Here is an 18,501-nt window from a genome sequence, read left to right as displayed (position 1 = left end):
TAAATCTGTAGGGTTTTTTAACTGAAGTTGGCAAAAACAAAAAGAGTGCCTGGGTGGCTCAGTGGTTGAGCATCTGCCATTGGTTCAGGTCGTGATCCTGGGGTCCTGGGATTGAGTCCCACATTTGGGTCCCCACAGGGAGCCTGCTCCTCCCTCTCCCTATGTCTCTGTCTCTTTTGTTAGGTCTCTCATGAATAAATAAATTTTTAAAAATCTTAAAAAAAACATAGAGAAAAACAAAAAATACATATTTGTTTTCCTAATACAAACGAAGGTATAAAATGTCTTTTATCTTTTACTGAAAGAGTCCTATACCATATACAATTATAAAGTAGTATGTCAAAGATCTAAGATAATCAAATCTCCTGAAGAAAACAAAGTTTGCAGTATGGTATCCTTCTAAAATGGCTTTTGCACATGGATTCCACTGTGTGTATGTCTATATGTTAAAAAGTGTTCCTGTACAAGCTGTTTTCCTTAGTAAAAATAAAGTCATATTTTGTATACATATCAGCACTCTGCTGTCTCACTTAACAATGTATCTTGGACAACTGAAAGCTACTTCAACCTTTTACACCTGCTACCTCCTAAAGGCCACACTTAGACTTTGAAGACTGCTTGTATCTCACTGCATGCTCCATAGCTGCCCAGCTGCACGAGGGAGCTGGGCCTACCTACTGATCTTCCCTCCGGCCTATCAAGGTCCCTCCTCAACAGCCATGGAAAACTGTGTGCAGATGCTCAAGGTCATTCCTTGATGCTGAAGAAGTGGAATTTGTGAGACTAGCCTTGGCTCACGGAAACACGTATCTTGGGAAAATAAAAAGTGTAAGGGTAGGGGTCAAGAAACGAATTCTTGGGTGACCCCCTGGTTATCCATGGTATGGAGCAGAGCTGTGTTGCACTCAGTTACTAAAGGTAAAGCTACCAGTGGAACTTACAAGGGGATCCAACTGCTGGAGACTTGGTTTTATGGATGCATTTTTAAATATGGAAAGGAATAAGAAAAAGTATGCAATCCCTTGATTATTGTTACATGTAATAGTTAAATGTAATTAAAAGAGAGGGCTGGCAGAGAGAAAGCAAGGAAGGTGAGGTCACATCCTCCTTTCAGGGCATTTCCCAAAGCTATACATGGGTGGGGAGCAAGAGAGTAGAGGGATAGAGGCAACAGAGATCATAGCCAAGGGATATGAAGGCAACAGTAAATCCCACTGCTTAGTGCTTGGGGGAGGAGATTCCCAGGGACAGGACTGATGTGTAACCTCAGTCTGGGCTCTTTAGGTCCCCTTCACAGAAGTAGAGACCATCACTCTTTCTGCTCAGAGGTCAGGTGCAGACAGGTGACACCATCCACTGAATTCCATGTTCCTCTTCCAGAGGCTGAATCCTCAATTCTCACTCTAGAGGCTAACTCCCTCCAGTGTCACTCCACTGTGACACCTGGCAGTGTCCTTGCATGTGGGACAATCTTGAGCACCTGTTGAAGCTAGCATCCATCTTGTTAGTTTGGATGAAAGAAGGAACACTGTAAGTCATATTGTCTCCATGCACAACTGGACTGGTCATGGAACATGTAGACACAGGCCCAAGAGGTATGAATACTTGCTCATCATTCAAAAGAACATAAAGGAATGCAACCCTGCTAACTTAGGCATGGATAAATGGTTAGTTTAGGCACATACAAGCAGCTGATCAGCACTATCCTAAACACATAATCACCAGATGTACCTAATGAAATCTGTAATATAAGAAATTAATATATTTTTCAGATTTTAAGTCTTGTGAGATAGAACAGACCTCTGTGGGACCAGATGAAAGGGCACCAGAAGTAACATCTGTTAACATGACTTCATGGGCTTCCAGTCAATAGCATCCACCTTTTCTGGAGACCCCTCCTCCCATTAGGGAGTTCAGGACTTCAAGCATTAGCTCCCTGTTCTCCTGGGTGGTGCCACACCAATAAAAGACCTGTTTTTCTTCACTTTGGAAACTTTTATTGGCTTGCTGTGCATTTGGCAGATGAACTGTCCTTTGGTTTGGCTACACTCTCTTATGGACAGGATGCAGCCAGTATAATGTGGTCCTTGCTTCTGCCTTCTGGACCCTAAGGAAGGCACTCCAACCAAGCAGCACCCCAAACATAAGGATCTGGAAGCTAAGGCCTGTGTCAGTGTCACCAACCTCCTGGCCTTAATACCTTTAATACCTGCTCCAGTTCTCAGTACAGGAGACCCCTGAGAGTGGCCAGATGGACAAGGGACTACCGTCGAAGTCTTCACAGAGTTTTCTGTGGGCCTGGAAGAAGGATCTTGGGACCCATAGGAGAGATTCGTAGCTGAGCCAGCTGGCTAGCCATGGAACAAAAGGACCACGAACTGCACAGCAGTCCTTTAAAAGAATCAGATTTAGGTCTCATATATGTGGAAATAAGGAAGTGTGGATATAAAATGAGGAAGTGGCTTTAGGTTGTCCAAGATATATATTAAGTGAGAAAAGCATAGTGCAGATTGGTATACAAAGTGTGTCTTTACTTTTGCCACAACAAACAACTTTTATAAAAACAAATTGAATTAAGGACCCAGACAGAATGACACACACATGTGCAGACACAATTCTAAAAGGATAACACTATACAGTAAGCCTCAGCTTTTCTGTATATTTTTGTAATTCTGTCTACTCTGTCTACATTGTTTCTTTCCTCCACTGATACTGCACAATGTTTTCAAGAATGAAGAAAGAGTTCATTTTGGAGAAAATCTTCAGAGTGATCATTCTAGTCATGCATTCAACCTAAATATTCCTATTCTCAAGACATCACTGCTAAATCTTCTCTGAGGTCTTAACTTTTTCCCCATCCACTGATGTCTCACCAATGCTCTGGCTGCCACCACCTTTGAATCACTACATAGCCATTGGTAGTAGCTTTCTGTAATTTTCATTTTGCAACTATAGTTCTGAGGTAATACTGTAAAACCAATTCTTCATGCAGAACTGTCCCTGCGGGGTGTCTGGGTGGCTCAGTCGGTTAAGTGTCATCCTTCCATCCAGGTTATGATCCCAAGGTCCTGGGATGGAGCCCTATATTGGCTGCTGAGAGGGGAGCCTGCTTCTTCCTCTTTCTCTCTCTCTCTCTCTCTGCCTGCTGCTCCACCTGGTTGTGCTCTTTCTCTCTGTCAGATAAAAAAAAAAAAAAAATCTTAAAAAAAAAAAAAAAAAGACCAGTCCCTGCAAGAGAAATGATTAATCACTTCCAAACAATGAGATGAAATCAGGGGTTTGGTTTTTTTTTTTTTTAAGATTTATTTATTTATTCATGAGAGAGAGAGAGGCAGAGACATAGGCAGAAGGAGAAGCAGGCTCCTCAGTGGGAGCCCGATGTGGGACTCAACCCGGCATCCCAGGATCATGCCCGGAGCCGAAGGCAGACGCCCAACCGCTGAGCCACCCAGGCGTCCAGAAATCAGGGTTTTAAGTACCCCAATTCTTTGGAAAAGAAGAGCTACCTTTGCATACATGCCCCATCTTTGTACACTGCAGCCATTGTTCCCTTCCAAAAAAATTATTTTTTTTTTTGATGGATGGTAGCTTCATAAAAGGAACTAGGTTTATGCTAGGATGTAAAGTAAGATATTAAATGGATAAAAGTCTTGTTCAATGAATTAAACACAAAAATTAATAATTAGACTAGAAAGATGTTTTCTACGGATGCATTTCTTTTTTAAAACTTTTGCTTCAGGGTTGCCTCACATCCATTCTATATCTTCTCTGTCATGTCTCTATATGAAGTATTTTTGCCTTGTTCCTGACCAAAAATACACAGACTAACAAAACTGTCTCTAATGCTTCTGGGTGTACTTGACTTTGACGTTACCTAGGTTCTGCTTCCAGGAACACATTTTGTATGTAAACGACTCTATAGAATGATATGTGCATTTCGATCTGTAGGTTTTGGGAGCATATAAAATATTTTTAGTTTGGGACCACGCTGAGCATCAAGGAGTCTGAAATAATGTCTCTAAACCACTCTCCAGAAATCCGGGTACGGATCATTGACGGAAGAGCCAAGCCCTTCTGGCCTGGGACGTGAGACCCCAATTGCCAGAGCCCTCTTGGGGGCGTGGCCTTTCCTCTCAGAGGTCAATGGGAGTGTCCTATCCTCGTCCTGTGTGTCTGCGAACTACATTACCCAGAAGAGCGCACGTCGATGGACTACATCCCTGACCTATGAAGGTAAAGAAAAAGAATCGTTTCTGCATATGCTCCTAAAGTCGAGGCGGGACTTCCGGCCTCATCCCCCTGGCGGTCTTTTTGCCTCTTTCATAGCTGTCCATCTGCTAATGTTCTGGAGCGCAGGTTCAGGGTCCGGGTGACTAACCGAGAAGGTGCTAAGGGAGCCGCTGTCCCCGCCGCACAGACTGGGGTCCACGGCTCGGCGACGCCGCCCAGACTGCCCCGCACGGGGTCCAGGACAGAGACCCCCCAGCCCGGGTGTCCGTCCGCCCCGCCCCCCGAGTCCGATGGCGGCGGCCGCGCCCAGGGCCCCGGCGCAGGTAAACGCTCGTCCCCCAGGCCCTCCCCACCCAGACCCTCAAGGCCCGAGCACTGGGCGCCTGGTCGCGTCCCTGCGGCCCAGACCCGGGTGTTCCGGACAGGGAGGCGCCGGTGGGCGGGGGCCCGCGTTCGGAGCGTCAGCGCGCTGGCGTGCGGGAGCGGCCTGCAGGGGAGGGGCGGGCTGGGGCAGAGGCTGCAGGGGGCCCTGAGGCGGGAGGACTCTGAGGTCGGGGAACAGGGAGCGTGAGGCGGGTCATGTCAGAACTGGCGGGCGGAGTTGCGGTACCTTCGGGTAAGGACTCTGGATACCAGGAGGGGTTTTGTCCAAAGGAGAGACACCGTCTCCGTTAGGGATTTAAACTTTTCCCGAAGGCGGTTCAGTGGAAGAGTAGACCGGATGGCCTTGAAGAGGGCATTGAGGCCGTGGGAGGTTGGATCTTAGTTCAGGTGGCACAGTCGGCAAGAGGGGACACAGCATTGAGGCTCAGCCACATGAAGTCACCTGTACTCCAGGGCCAGGGAAGGAGACGGGAAACATGAGCCCAACAAACCCTGCACCCTTTCCCCCACTGCCAGCCTCTGCACAGGTTCCCATTCTGGCAGAGGGGCTCCCATTACACAGGTCGGTGGAGAATGTCGCAACCACTCACTGGCCTTGGCCACCACCCACATGATCTCTGGATTATGGTGTCCTGGGGCTTTTAAGTGTCATTCCCCCAGGCCTGGGTCTGGGGGTCCTGGGGAAACCCCAAGCACAGGGCCCTAAGTCCATGGCAGGCTTTATATAAAAATGTTCCTATTTCTGGCAACTGTTGCACCAGGAACTGGTTCCACGATATGCAGATGCCTAGAGGTGTAACTGAACCGAGAGTGTGCAGAAAAACACAGGTGTCCTTTTGGGATGCCTGAGTGGCTCAGTGGTTGAGCGTTTGCCTTTAGCCCAGGGCGTGATCCCGGGCTCCGGGATCCAGTCCCACATCGGGCCCCCTGCGGGGGGCGTGCTTCTCCCTCTGCCTGTGTCTCAGCCCCTCTCTCTCTCTCTGTGTGTGTGTGTCTAAAAAAAGAAAAAAACCACAAGTGTCCTTTTAGGTGGGAACAAAGAGCAGGGGGACAGGAGTCAAGACGAATGACTCAGCAGTTGGGTGTGTCTTTTGGAGGTGATGGGGAGGTGTGAATTGGAGGCAGAAAGTGATCTTACAAGGTCTTACCAGACCCCACCTCACTGCAGAGTGTAGAACAGACTGTGAGACAGAAGAAGGAAGGAAGATCAGGCTACTGCCAAAGCTCAGGTGAGAGTTAAAGGACCGGAGTTGTGGTTTCAGAAAAGTAGTTGGATTCTGGATGCATGTTTTAAAAGGGGCAACTAGATTCTCTGATGAGGGAGGAGTGAAATATAGGACTCAGGGATAACCCCAGTGTTTTAGGTCTGAGCAGTTGTAGAAGTGGAAGGTCCATTATCTAAGATGAAGAATATAGTAGAAGTAATACTCTTTGTGGGGAAGGGGATGTTAGGAGCTTTGATTGAGGTAATTGACAGTCTGGAGTGTTTCAGAAACCACTGAATGGGTGCATGGTGGGGGTAGTTGTATACAGATCCAGGAGTCTGGGGAAGGGTTCAGAGTGTTCACGATTGGGGTGGGTAATTGTCGGGTTATGATTGTAAACCTATTAGGGGACCAGGTGCAGGAGAGTGGGGACTGTGGACTGGTCCTCTTGCCTAGGTACCTTGGTGATGGGTTGAAGCTTCACAAACACAAGTGAGGGGATCCCTGGGTGGCACAGTGGTTTAGTGCCTGCCTTTGGCCCAGGGCGCAAACCTGGAGACCCGGGATCGAATCCCATGTCGGGCTCCCGGTGCATGGAGCCTGCTTCTCCTTCTGCCTGTGTCTCTGCCTCTCTCTCTCTCTCTCTCTCTCTCTCTGTGTGTGTGTGTGTGTGTGTGTGTGTGTGTGACTATCATAAATAAATAAAAATTAAAAAAAAAAAAAACAACACAAGTGAGGCAGGTAAATGGCCCTGAAAGGAGTGTGTGTGTCAGGGATAGGATATTCTGGCACATGGCCAAGGCTTCCAAGGCAAGGGTGGGCATGAATGAGGTGGACAAGGAGGCAAGAGATAACTGAGGCAAGATGTTGTGTAGACTGGATTGGGTGCTTATTCATCACTCTGTGCAGTCACCAGAGCCTTGTGAGGACTTGTTGGGGCCCTGTTTCATTCAGCCAGGAAGATAAGGTCAAGGGCAAATGGCAAATGTGGTCATTTGTGAGAGTCAGTAAGGCTTGGGGTCGACCACTGATGAAGCTAGCCTTTGAATGAAGGAAGTTGTGATTGCTTTGGGGGGCGGGGGGTGGACACAAAGTGCAGCATATGGTGGAATAGGGCCATGGTTTTCTGAGATCCTCATGTCTGAGGCAAGGAACAGACTCCAGAAGTGAAGCCTTCGTAGAAGGATTTAGGGCTGTGACTGCTAGTGGGCATCCTGGGAAGTCAGTAGCATTCAGTCCTGTTTGAATTTGCAAGGAGTCCTGTGGATGCTGTTGTCAGGTTTCAGTGCCAGGTCTAAAATTAAGACCCAATATTATGTGCAGCACTGATGTCTAGAAACCTTGAGGATCTCAAATAGCCACAGTGCTGCTTCTCCTCCCACTCTGCTCCCAGAAATAAGATCTCCTAACCAAACAGCGTTTTTACCAAAGGGATCTGAAGCAGTTCCTGCTTATCCCTCTGTAGTTGGTTTCAGTTCTCTACCTGCTCATGGAGTTACTAGGATAAGTCAGCAGCATCTTCCCAGGGGAGACAGGAGGACCTCTTTCTATTGATATTACAAAGCTTGGGTCTAAAAACCACTAGCTGTTCACTCTTTCCCAGAGTGGAACCCCCATGTGGCCCTGTGTGGCTTGTGGCATCCTCCTCTCCCACATTGTGAATATGTATGGTTAGAAAAGTGCTGTCAATTTCATCTGTCCAGTGTTAGGTGTCTATGTTTGGCCATCCCTGTAAACCTAGCACTCAATCCCATCCTCACTAGTGGGGTGAAGAGGAGGTGATTGAAGTACAGTTATGTATAATTGTAAAGCCAAAGAGATGCCTAAGATATGCAGGGCAGTAAGCTGGTGGTAGCCATGGGCATATGGCAGTGTCTGGAAAAGTGGGAGATATGCAATCTAAAGAATGATGTGTACTTATAGAGGGAGTATGCCTGATGCCCCAGGCCCTGGTATTGAGAATTGCATGGTTTGTCCATACTAGGGGAATTGCTTAGCAGAAAGGACTGAGTGGGGTGCCTGGGTGGCTCAGTCAGTGAAGCATCTGCCTCTGGCTCAGGTTACAATCCCAGGGTCCTGGGATCCAGCCCCACATCAGGCTCCCTGCTCCGCGGAGGGCCTGGTTTTCGATTTCCCTGTGACTATTATTCTACCTACAATGCTCTCTTTCTCTGTCAAATAAATAAATAAAATCTTAAAAAATGAAACGAAAAGAAATGAGTGAGTGCCTCTGTGCCAGACCTTTGTTTGATACCTTTTTATCCACCTGCCTTGTCTTGTCACTGATGGCCGGTGCCTATGATCAACGGGCCTGTGAGGAGACAGCGGCATCAGCAGTGCTGGGGCCTGGTTTCTCTTCTGTGTTGGATACTTAAGAGGAGGATGAGTGAGGGGCAGGTGTGGAGGGGATGGATTGCCATTTTTTAGGGAAAGGCTATTTATGGTTTCATCTGTCTCCATCTTACAGGGCACTGTGACCTTTGAGGATATCGCCATGTATTTCTCCTGGGAAGAATGGGATCTTCTTGATGAGGCTCAGAGACACCTGTACCAGGATGTGATGCTGGAGAACTTAGCACTTATAACCTCCTTGGGTAAGACCCTCAACCCCACCTTTCTGCCCTGAACGATTCTCTCCCTTTTCCTTTTTTGCCAAGGGCAGGTCTGTCCTCCCATCATGATCATGGTCTCTGTTTCTTTCCCCACTTCCTCAAGTAGGCAGTGTACTGGGCTGGGCTGAGATGTGTGTGCACTGCTACTCCTTGAACAGCCCTGACACCAGCTACTCCTAAACCTCTCAGAAAAGGAACCGGGGTCAGGAGTGTTCCAGTCGGCCCAGGGGATCCCACTTTTCGTGCTTTCTCCCCTCCAGGTGACATTCAGTTACAAAGCACCTGAGTATCCAATTTCTCCAAAGGTTCCACTTTCTACTCTCTTCCTCTGGCTGACATATCCTCATTCCTTTTCGTGCCATAAATTGCCATCACTGACCATCACTGTTACATAGACCAGTTTGTTCTTGCAAGACCCTCTTTGGAAGTTTTCTTTCCTGTATGCTGCATGTGCTGAGCTGTTCTTGGCCAGTGCTCGGTTATCTCCCCAGTCTTTCTCTTATTAGTACTTGCATCATCCCAGGACCACGTAGTTGCTTGTCTTGTGGTTGTGGTGGAGAGTCCGTTGTGGTTCACACATTAGATACGAACCCAGCTGCAGCAAGATGGGCTCAGAGGAAGCCTGGCTCTGAACAGGGCTGTGTACACATAACACCAGAAACTTATCCCACATGACTGGTCTTTTGTTGGTAATGAGAATGGTCCCCACACTTCATATCTGCCTTTTCTTCCCCATTCTTCACACTTAGGTGACTAGTCAACTGTTGTTCATCGCTTATACTCTTACTTCCTGTCCAGGCCTAATCTGCACCTCTCTGGACTCCACATCTGGACCATTTTAGTCACTACTCCATTTAGGGTACTCTTCTCATTGGCTCCTATGTATTGTGTCATGAGGTGTATGTACATTCTTGAACTCTGGCCTCTCTTTCACTATTGAATTCTCCTGGGCCTGAACACACCCTTCTGCACAGCAGACTAGGTCCTGTTGAAAGTTATGTGTAGACCTTGTCTCTCCCCAGTGTGTTTCTTTCACCTCACAAATGCTCCTGTACCCCTGTTTTGTGATCATTAGTGGCCCAAGGCTGCTGAATTCAAACCTCAAATCCTGTAAACAGTCTTGTGGACTCATTTCTGGGTTTGTTAGACACACTTGTGTACCAGCTGCCTACCCATGAAAGTCACTGTGCACTTCACCAGCATTTCCTGCTTTCAGGTTGTGAGCATGGAGCAGAGGATGAGAAGGCCCCTTCTGAGCAGAGCGTTTCTGTAGAAGGAGTATCACAGGTCAGGATTCCCAAAACAGGTCTTCTTTCCCAGAAGGCCAACCCCTATGAGGTGTGTGGTCCAATCTTGAAAGACAGTTTTCACTTGGCTGAGCACTGGAAAACACAATTCAGTGAGAAACTATATACCAATGGGACACATGGGAAAAGATTCTGTTTCAGTGAAAACCTTCATCACAAAAAGCAGCACGTGAGAGATCAGCCCTTTGGAAGCAACATAAGCAGAGCTTCAGTGGTGGTCAAGAGTTGCAGATTGCAAGTTTCAGGGAAGCCCTTTATCTGTGGGGAGGTTGGAAAGGACTTCCTGGCCAGCTCAGGATTCCTCCAGCAACCAGCCACACACACTGGAGAGAAGTCAAACAGTGGAACTGAATGCAGGATGGCCTTCCCCAAGGGAAAGACTCAACACCACTGGGGAGACTGCACAGAAGCTTTCAGCCACAAGCACACATTTACCCATCACCAGAGAGTCCGCCCTGGAGAAAGATGTTACATGTGCAGTGAATGTGGGAAATCTTTTAGCCATAACTCGAGCCTTATTAAACACCAAAGAGTTCACACAGGAGAAAGGCCTTATGAGTGTGGGGAATGTGGGAAATCCTTTAGCCAAAGCTCCAACCTCTTTCAGCATCGGAGAGTTCACACTGGAGAAAGGCCTTATGAGTGCAGTGAATGTGGGAAATCTTTTAGCCAGAGCTACAGCCTCAATAACCATCGGAAAGTTCACACTGGAGAAAGGCCATTTGAGTGTGGAGAATGTGGCAAATCCTTTAGTCAAAGATCTAACCTCATTCAACATCAGAGAATTCACACTGGAGAAAAACCTTACGAGTGCAGTGAATGTGGGAAGTCCTTTAATCAAAGCTCTGCACTCTTGCAGCACCATACCATTCATACTGGAGAACGGCCCTATGAGTGCAATGAATGTGGGAAATCCTTTACCTACAATTCCAGTCTCTTAAAACATCAGAAAGTCCACACAGGATCAAAGCCTTATGAGTGCAGTGAATGTAGGAAATCTTTTAGCCAGAATTGCAGCCTTGTTCTACACCTGAGAGTTCACACTGGAGAAAGGCCTTATGAGTGCAGCAAATGTGGAAAATCTTTTAGCCAAAGCTCTGCACTCCTTAAACACCATAGAGTTCACACTGGAGAAAGGCCATATGAGTGCAGTGAGTGTGGGAAGTCCTTTAGACGAAGCTCCAACTTCAGTGACCATCGGAGAGTTCACACTGGAGAAAGGCCTTATAAGTGTAACCAGTGTGGGAAATCTTTTAGTAAAAGCTCTGGCCTCACTCGACACCAGAGAATTCATACTGGTTTGGGCATCATAAATGTCTTGAATGAGAAAGCCATTAGCCAAAGGCCTTATTACCTCATTGATTACCACAAAATTCACATGGGAAAAACAACTTAGATGTGTAGCAAATGTATTTCCTTGTTCAGTATAACAACACTCAAGGAGATCTCTTTTGAGGGTGCCATCTGCCTAAATTGAGTCTCATACATCCAAACATCAAAATAAATTCCAGGTATGGGGACGCCTGGGTGGCTCAGTGCTTAAGCGTCTGCCTTCGGCTCAGGGTGTGATCCTGGGCTCCTGGGATCAAATCCCACATGGGGCTCCCTGCATTGAGCCTGCTTCTCCCTCTGCCTGTGTCCCTGCCTCTCTCTCTCTGTGTCTCATGAATAAATAAATCAAATCTTAAAAAAAAATTCCAGGTATGTTGAGCATAGTCCTGTGTCAGATTTTTATTACTGTTGGTTCTGTAGCAGCACCCGTTTACCTCTACCACCTGCAGATGTCCACACGTGCATCATTTATCTACCCTGACCTGTTCAGGGAAGTTAACCTTGGTATTTGCCCATTCACTGGTAAACGTGTGGGAAGCCAGAGTACTCATTCCTTTCTCTCTGATTAGTTAAGGCATGGATGGCCCAGTTGTGGTCCAGAGGACACCATCTGAGTTCTGCTGATGACCTGAAAAGTCACCTTTTTTAGGGATATTATTGGTCTGGTGACTCTTGTGATGGCATTTCTAGCCCCCAAGTCACCAACCCAGGAACAGCCTTCCTCCATTAATCTGATTTGTGCTATAACAAAGCCCTTATTGTGTAAGTCACCTTTATTTTGAGAGTTATTCACTCTATGGGATGGATTTGGAGCAACAGAAAGACAGGAGAAACAGCTCCTGTGAGCACCCCAATGTTTGTGTGCATCAGAGGGCTGGAAGAGTGGTAGTCCTCTCTCTGGTTTGGCTCTTGTTTGTGTTGTTGCCCCATGCCTCAAAGGAAATTACATTGGATTTTGTGGTTAAATTGTAGCCTGGGTGGCAGGACATTTTGTGGTGTCAGAGCTCCCCCTGAAGGGGTGCAATGGTGACAACCTCCAGTACTTCTGGGAACAACATAAAATTGTTCTTTGGTTTGCTGGGAATATGGCATTGTGCTCAGCACTGGGGAAGAAATCTGTTCCCAGGTCCTGCAGAGGAGTGATGGACACCAATGTCCAGAATTCTGTGTGGTGGTGCCAGTGGCTGAAAGATTATAGGAGGAATCCTAATTGTACGCAAGTAGTAGATGAATAGAGAGTACAGGAGACTGCACCAAACTGGTTGAAATGTGCCTTTTTTAAAAGGGCACTTGTGGGCAGCCCGGGTGGCTCAGCGGTTTAGCACCTGCCTTCGGCCCAGGGCATGATCCTGGAGTCCCCGGATTGAGTCCCACATCGGGCTCCCTGCATGGAGCCTGCTTCTCCCTCTCCCTATGTCTCTGCCTCTCTCTGTGTCTCTCATGAATGAATGAATGAATGAATGAATGAATGAATAGGCATTTGCTTGTTTCAGTCAGTATGGCTGTGAAAGATGAGCAGGTCCAGTTCTCAGATTCTCCTGAGCTGTGAGTCTTGTGTAGTTGAGGGACTTGTCAGGAAATAATCTGGGAGGTGGGGGGGCTGCCTGGGGGGCTCAGTTGGCTAAGCGGCTGGCTCTTGGTTTCCACTTGGGTCATGATTCAGGGTTGTGAGATCAAGTTCTATGTACAGATCAAGTCTCAGTATGGAGCCTGCTTGGGATTCTCTCTCCTCCCTGTGCGCTCCCTGCCTCCTCATTCACACTTTCACATGTGCGCTCTTCCCCTGCTCCCCCCACAAAAAAAACTAAGAGTTTTACAGATTCCTGTAGTTTATCTGCATTGTTCACCATCAGGCCATTGCTGCACAGGAAGGAAAACAAAGGTAGAAGGAAGATCTGAGTCCAACAGTGCAGGCTTTGTTACCTAGCCTGAATTCCTGAGGACTCATGTGGAAATGGGTTTCATTACTCCCCTGTATTTGCTGCCACTGAGGCAAGGTGCTGACCTCGGCATTATAAGGGATATGGTAGGGTCAATATAGGTTTGCCAAACTTTATTTTTTGAAACCAAAGAATTTTTTTTATAATTCTGTTAATGTCTTCTTGGTATAGTTAATAAATTGTCCATATGTAAACTGTATCATTTGATGAGTTTTGACATTCATGTAAACCCATGAAACCATCTTCACAATCAACAATGTGCATGTCACTCCATATTCACTCATGCCCTTTAATTATCTCTTTTTCTCTGCCCTCCAGGAAAATGTGGCTTTACTTTCTTCTTTGGTTCATATGTATTTTCTGTAATTTTACATGAAAATAAAATGTTTAGTTTTTTTTTCTCTGGGTGTCCTAATCTGATATATTTATTTTGAGATTTGTTGATGGGTCTATATAATTAGTTCATTCTTTTAATGTTGTCAAGAAATGTAATGTTCTATGGATAAACCACTATACATCCTTTTCAGATATTTGAGCTGTTACTAGTTTTGGGCTTTATCAAACAGTTGTATAGATATTTATGATTCTTCATATGGATATGTTTTAATTCTCTTGTGTTAACTTAACCTCAGAATGCAATACCTGAATTACAGGGCTGTGATTTGAGGACTGTTAAACGAGGATATCATCATGAAAACTCCTCCCTGTTAGTTCCCTATGAAAAGATGTTCGTTATGGGCTGAATTGTATGTTCCCAAATTCACATGTTGAAGTTCTAATCTCTAGTACCTCAGAATGTCATTGTATTTAGAAATAGGGGTTTTTTTTAAGTAAAAATAAAGGCAATTCTGTGGACACTAATCCAGTGTGATTAGTGTCCTTAAGAGGAAATTAGTACACAGACATACAGGAGAAAGTCCATGTGAAGACACTGGGAGAGGGACACCTGGGTGGCTCAGTGGTTTAGCACCTGCCTTCAGCCCAGGGCGTGATCCTGGAGTCCCAGGATTGAGTCCCACGTCGGGCTTCCTACATGGAGCCTGCTTCTCCCTCTGCCTGTGTCTCTGCACCTCTCTCTCTCTCTCTCTTTCATGAATAAATAAATAAAATCTTAAAAAAAAAAAAAAAAGACAAGGAGAAAATGCCCACCCACAAGCCAAGGAGAGAGGTCTCAGGAGAAATTAGTGCTGCTGACACCCTGATCTCAGCTATGTAGCCTCCGAATATGTAAGAAAATACATTTCTGTTGTTAAAGCCACCCAGTCTGAAGTAATGTGTTATGGTGGCCTTAGCAAAGTCTTATGGGGGCCATCAGCATCTAGGAAGGAGAGGGTCTGCAGGGTGCCCTAGGGACAGAGGGAGGAAGCTGATTGGGATCCTTAGAGTACTTGGAACCCAGAGAGAAGAATGGGCTTGGGATTGATTCCTCCATCCCCATCTTTCACTGGAGATCACAAAGAGAAGCTTTCTGCCCTGCCTGGGTTTAGCTTCCAGCTGTATAAAATGGAGATGATGAGCAAACCTGCCTGTGGGGCTATTTGAGGGTGTAAAGAACTCATGGCCTAGGAAAGGGGCTCAGATGGAGAGTCTTTGAAGAGCGATGATTGTCCTAAGGGTGGGGAGCCAGTGCACCAGTGCCTTTGGAGAGGGGGACAAAAGACCACTGGGGGAGAGTGTTGGGATATTTATTTTTTTAAGGTTTTATTTATTTATTCATGAGAGACACAGAGAGGCAGAGACATAGGCAGACGGAGGAGAACCAGGCTCCATGCAAGGAGCCTGATGCGGGACCTGATCCTGGGAATCTGAAGGCAGATGGCCCTGAGCCGAAGGCATATGCTCACACTGAGCCACCCAGGCATCCCAGTGTTGGGATATTTATACCTGAGGGGGACTTGCAGGGGCTGAGGTTGACATAAGGGGGTGGGTAAGGTTCCTACCTGGCTCTTCCTGAAGCTCTGGTCCCTACTGGCGTGGCAAATAGCGACTGCATGGCTTGGACCAGGCAAACATCACCATGGAGACCTGGATAAGTGGTGGCCACACCTCAAGGGCCCTTTGAACACTTTCAAATGGATTTTCTACCCTCCATGGGACTTAAATGTTTTGGTTATTTTATGTCTATTTGCAGAATGGATTAAAGCATTTCTTTGCTGAAAAGCTACAGCTCTTCTAGTCACTGAAAAGCTGATTTTGTTTCCAAACCCGGGTCATCCCAATGTTTACATCTACATCAAGTGATCATGTCACACATTTTACGGGAAACTTTATATAAGAACTCTATAAGGCAGTTGCCCTGACTCAAAAACAGCACTTCTTTTTATCACTCAAAATCTAGAAAAGTTGAACAGACCACTGGCATTATTAACATCAGCAAAACTTTCAGAAACCTTTGAGCTCCCTTGGCCAAAAGTGTTCCCTCTAGACCTATGGCCATGTAGTCCACTCATTCAGTTATCCTCCTATGAATCACTAATGTGGAAGACCCATGCATGTGTCGAGGGATTTCATTTCCAATACTAGTCGCTGCTCCGCTACATGCAGACATGGCAAAATATTACCAGGTGTTCACATACTATATCTAGTGCTATCACGAACTGATTAAGGCCACTTCCTGAAAATATGTTTTAAAGAGCTTTTTTATGATCTTCACCTAGTAGATTGCATTTATCAGAATAGACCTCAGAGAGTAACTACTCTTAAGTCTCATTGGAAGGAATCTACCAGGTGCTATTCACAACAAATAAAGCAGTGAAACTCCGGGATATCACTCTGGTTCATGTTTCACAAATTTTGGAATTCCACACAGTTGGAAGTCTCCTCCAATCCAAGACTGCAAACAGGATTCTAAGCTGATCTTCAAAAGCAGACAGGTGACTCAAGACTTTCAGAACAAACAGATGCCAGCTTCCACTCAATATCTCAGAGCAAGACATCTAATAAATTACTGTTTTATTTTTTTATTTTATTTTTTTTATAAATTACTGTTTTAGTTTTTTAATCTGCCTGCCTATAATTGTTCCTCTTCTCATTTTCCACAGACCCCTTGTCATCACCACTAATGGCCCTTTTATTCGTTCTTCTATTATAAGTTTAGGTTAGGTCAGAACATACTCATTCTAACACCTTTATTAGATTATCCCTAACAGTAGCCACTGCCCTCAGTCTTACTGCTGGATATGCCATTCATCACCAGCCTGCCATAATAAAACCTCTGGGCCATGCAGGTTGCATCAAATGAGACTATAGGGAATTACAGTGGATGACATTTCCACTTGAACAGACATGAAGGTTAATTTTACATAAATCAATGTGTGACATTGCTAGTGTCCTTCTCTCCCAGAAAAATAACTGATTATTTCAATCTATTTATCAGACCCCAGGTGATTCTAAGTTTGATTTCAACAATCTTCATAGAGCAATGTGCCCAATACTTAATACCTGGAAGAGAACGATAGAGATCCAAAAATGTAACACAGTCATGTAAGCGCCTAGTTCTGACCTTATGTCATGAAATCCTTTGTTCTCAGATGTCTATGTGCCCATGACAGATAATCACTTCTTTTGTGGCCAGGACCCGTAGGATTCAGACTACCACCTCGTGTACTGTAGGAATAATATCCTGAGACTTGTCCATACATGAAGGACCCTAGTTCTATAAATCACCAACGTTGGAAATCCAACTCATGTAATTTCCAAAATGAGGTCTATTCTATTATTCAGCACACTGAGGCAATTACTAATTCATTATTTATATGAACAATGTGAGCAGTGTTGCCATCAGTGGGAATCCTACAAATGGGAAAAACTAATAAGCCTAGGACACTTTGGTGGCTCAGTGGTTGAGCATCTGCCTTTGGCTCAGGTCGTGATCCTGGGGTCCTGAAATCGAGTTCCGCATCAGGCTCCCTGGAGGGAGCCTGCTTCTCCCTCTGCCTATCTCTGCCTCTGTGTGTCTCTCATGAATAAATAAATAAAATCTTTAAAAAAAGACCAATAAATCTATCACTAGCCTTGGCAGAAGTTTTAAATGACACCACTTCTGCTCTAGATGTAGTAAACATTTATCTCAACTCATTGACACAAGTGATGGACAGTCTCATTGCTCTAGATTTCTTGTTGACTAGTCATGGTGGAATCTGTGCTATTGCTAATACTTTTTTGTACTTGGATCTATGAAACAGACAAGGGACTATTAACTGCTTGCTTTTGTCCTAGTGATCATGATACTAGTCTGCTTGACCAGAGTCTTAAATGTTTCTGTGCAACTGCACTGTTGTCAGATGATCACCATGATGATGCATCAATAAAAAGGTTAAGCCAATCTTGCAATACCATTATGAAGATGAACAATCTCTAAGCAGTGAAGATTTGAATCTCGCATTTTCCCCAAATTGGTCAACTTCTCTGACCAGAGTGGGACTGAGAGAATATGGAAACAGACAATTGCCAGACCACATAGAAAAATAGAACTCAGACCTACAGTTGCTGGTAACCAGCACAGAAAACCAACTCATTATCTATATGACCAGCCTGAGATGTCAGCTATCTAGAAGTGAAACCTATAGGAAATTATACCACTATACCTAACAACAATTCAGGACGCCAAAGGATGACCCCAGTAACAATGGTGTCAGAGCCAGGACATAATTAATGATGGACAAATTCCTTCATTTTTGTTTGCAACATAATACCGACCAGAGAAGACCAATTATGTACCCTTAACCAAACATGTAGGATGCATATTCTATTTAGCCCACCTACAGCTTCCCAATCAAGGCATACCTGAAGTCTTACCTTTTTAAACTGTAAGGCTTTACCACTCCTCTGCTTGCCTTTGAGAACCTGCCGAAATGCAAGTGATGGGTCCTGACAACCTTGTTGCAGCAAGGTCTGAATAAAAAGCCCTTGAAAGTTCTCATTGGTTGGTTCATCTATTCTCCATAGCTCTTAGATATCGTCCTCAAAATATATGTTGTAAATTGATTTAAAATAATTTTGACTGTGACTTTTTTACAAGGATTTATTAGCAATAGTGTTAAGTTTACTTGTTGCCTTTCACTTTCATCTTAGGTTATTGACATTTTGGCAATGGATCTATCTAAGAATGTACCCTTATCTAAACATCTTTCAGGGAGGCAAGTTTGAGTGTAAACTGCTTTGGAGCCTCTCCATATCAAGTATAGAAAGAGGGTCATCAATTAATCAGAATTTTATTTCCTTTTTGTCCTGCAAATAAACAATATTGCAGGGGCCACTTAGGAACTCTGGCATTAGGTAATTTATGATAAGCGCAAACCTTCATCACTGGTGAATCCTCCTAAACCTGTCCCTCTTTGTCCTACTTTTACCCCTGCTTTCCTTTCTTTTCCTTCCCTCTACAGTATTCTGAATTGGCTGAAATGCCTCCATGTCCCTTGAGTTTGTAACTTCCTTATAGAGGAGACATTCCTGAAAATGGACATCAACCTGGTTATGTTAAAATCTGTCG

At 45.3% G+C, this 18,501-nt stretch overlaps 1 protein-coding gene across 1 annotated transcript; it reads left to right on the top strand.

Annotated features, from left to right (window-relative positions):
- Window positions 1-4,275: 4,275 nt before the first annotated feature.
- LOC140632287 (uncharacterized) lies at window positions 4,276-13,411 on the top strand. The gene is made up of 3 exons (XM_072824200.1): window positions 4,276-4,553; window positions 8,287-8,413; window positions 9,648-13,411. Exons 1-3 carry the CDS (start codon window positions 4,521-4,523, stop codon window positions 11,132-11,134), a joined length of 1,647 nt encoding a protein of 548 aa, XP_072680301.1. The 5' UTR covers window positions 4,276-4,520; the 3' UTR covers window positions 11,135-13,411.
- Window positions 13,412-18,501: the final 5,090 nt, after the last annotated feature.

The sequence above is a fragment of the Canis lupus genome, chromosome 1, assembly GCF_048164855.1.
Source record: "Canis lupus baileyi chromosome 1, mCanLup2.hap1, whole genome shotgun sequence".
In the NCBI taxonomy this organism is placed as follows: domain Eukaryota; kingdom Metazoa; phylum Chordata; class Mammalia; order Carnivora; family Canidae; genus Canis; species Canis lupus.
This window is presented reverse-complemented; position numbering and strand designations above follow the sequence as displayed.

What these genes read in the sequence shown, in the direction of transcription:
- LOC140632287 (XM_072824200.1), top strand. Translation starts at nt 4,521, where the DNA reads ATGGCGGCGGCCGCGCCCAGGGCCCCGGCGCAG. An exon ending in CGCCCAGGGCCCCGGCGCAG is followed by an intron (nt 4,554 to 8,286) that starts GTAAACGCTCGT and finishes TCCATCTTACAG; the next exon opens with GGCACTGTGACCTTTGAGGA. An exon ending in AGCACTTATAACCTCCTTGG is followed by an intron (nt 8,414 to 9,647) that starts GTAAGACCCTCA and finishes TCCTGCTTTCAG; the next exon opens with GTTGTGAGCATGGAGCAGAG.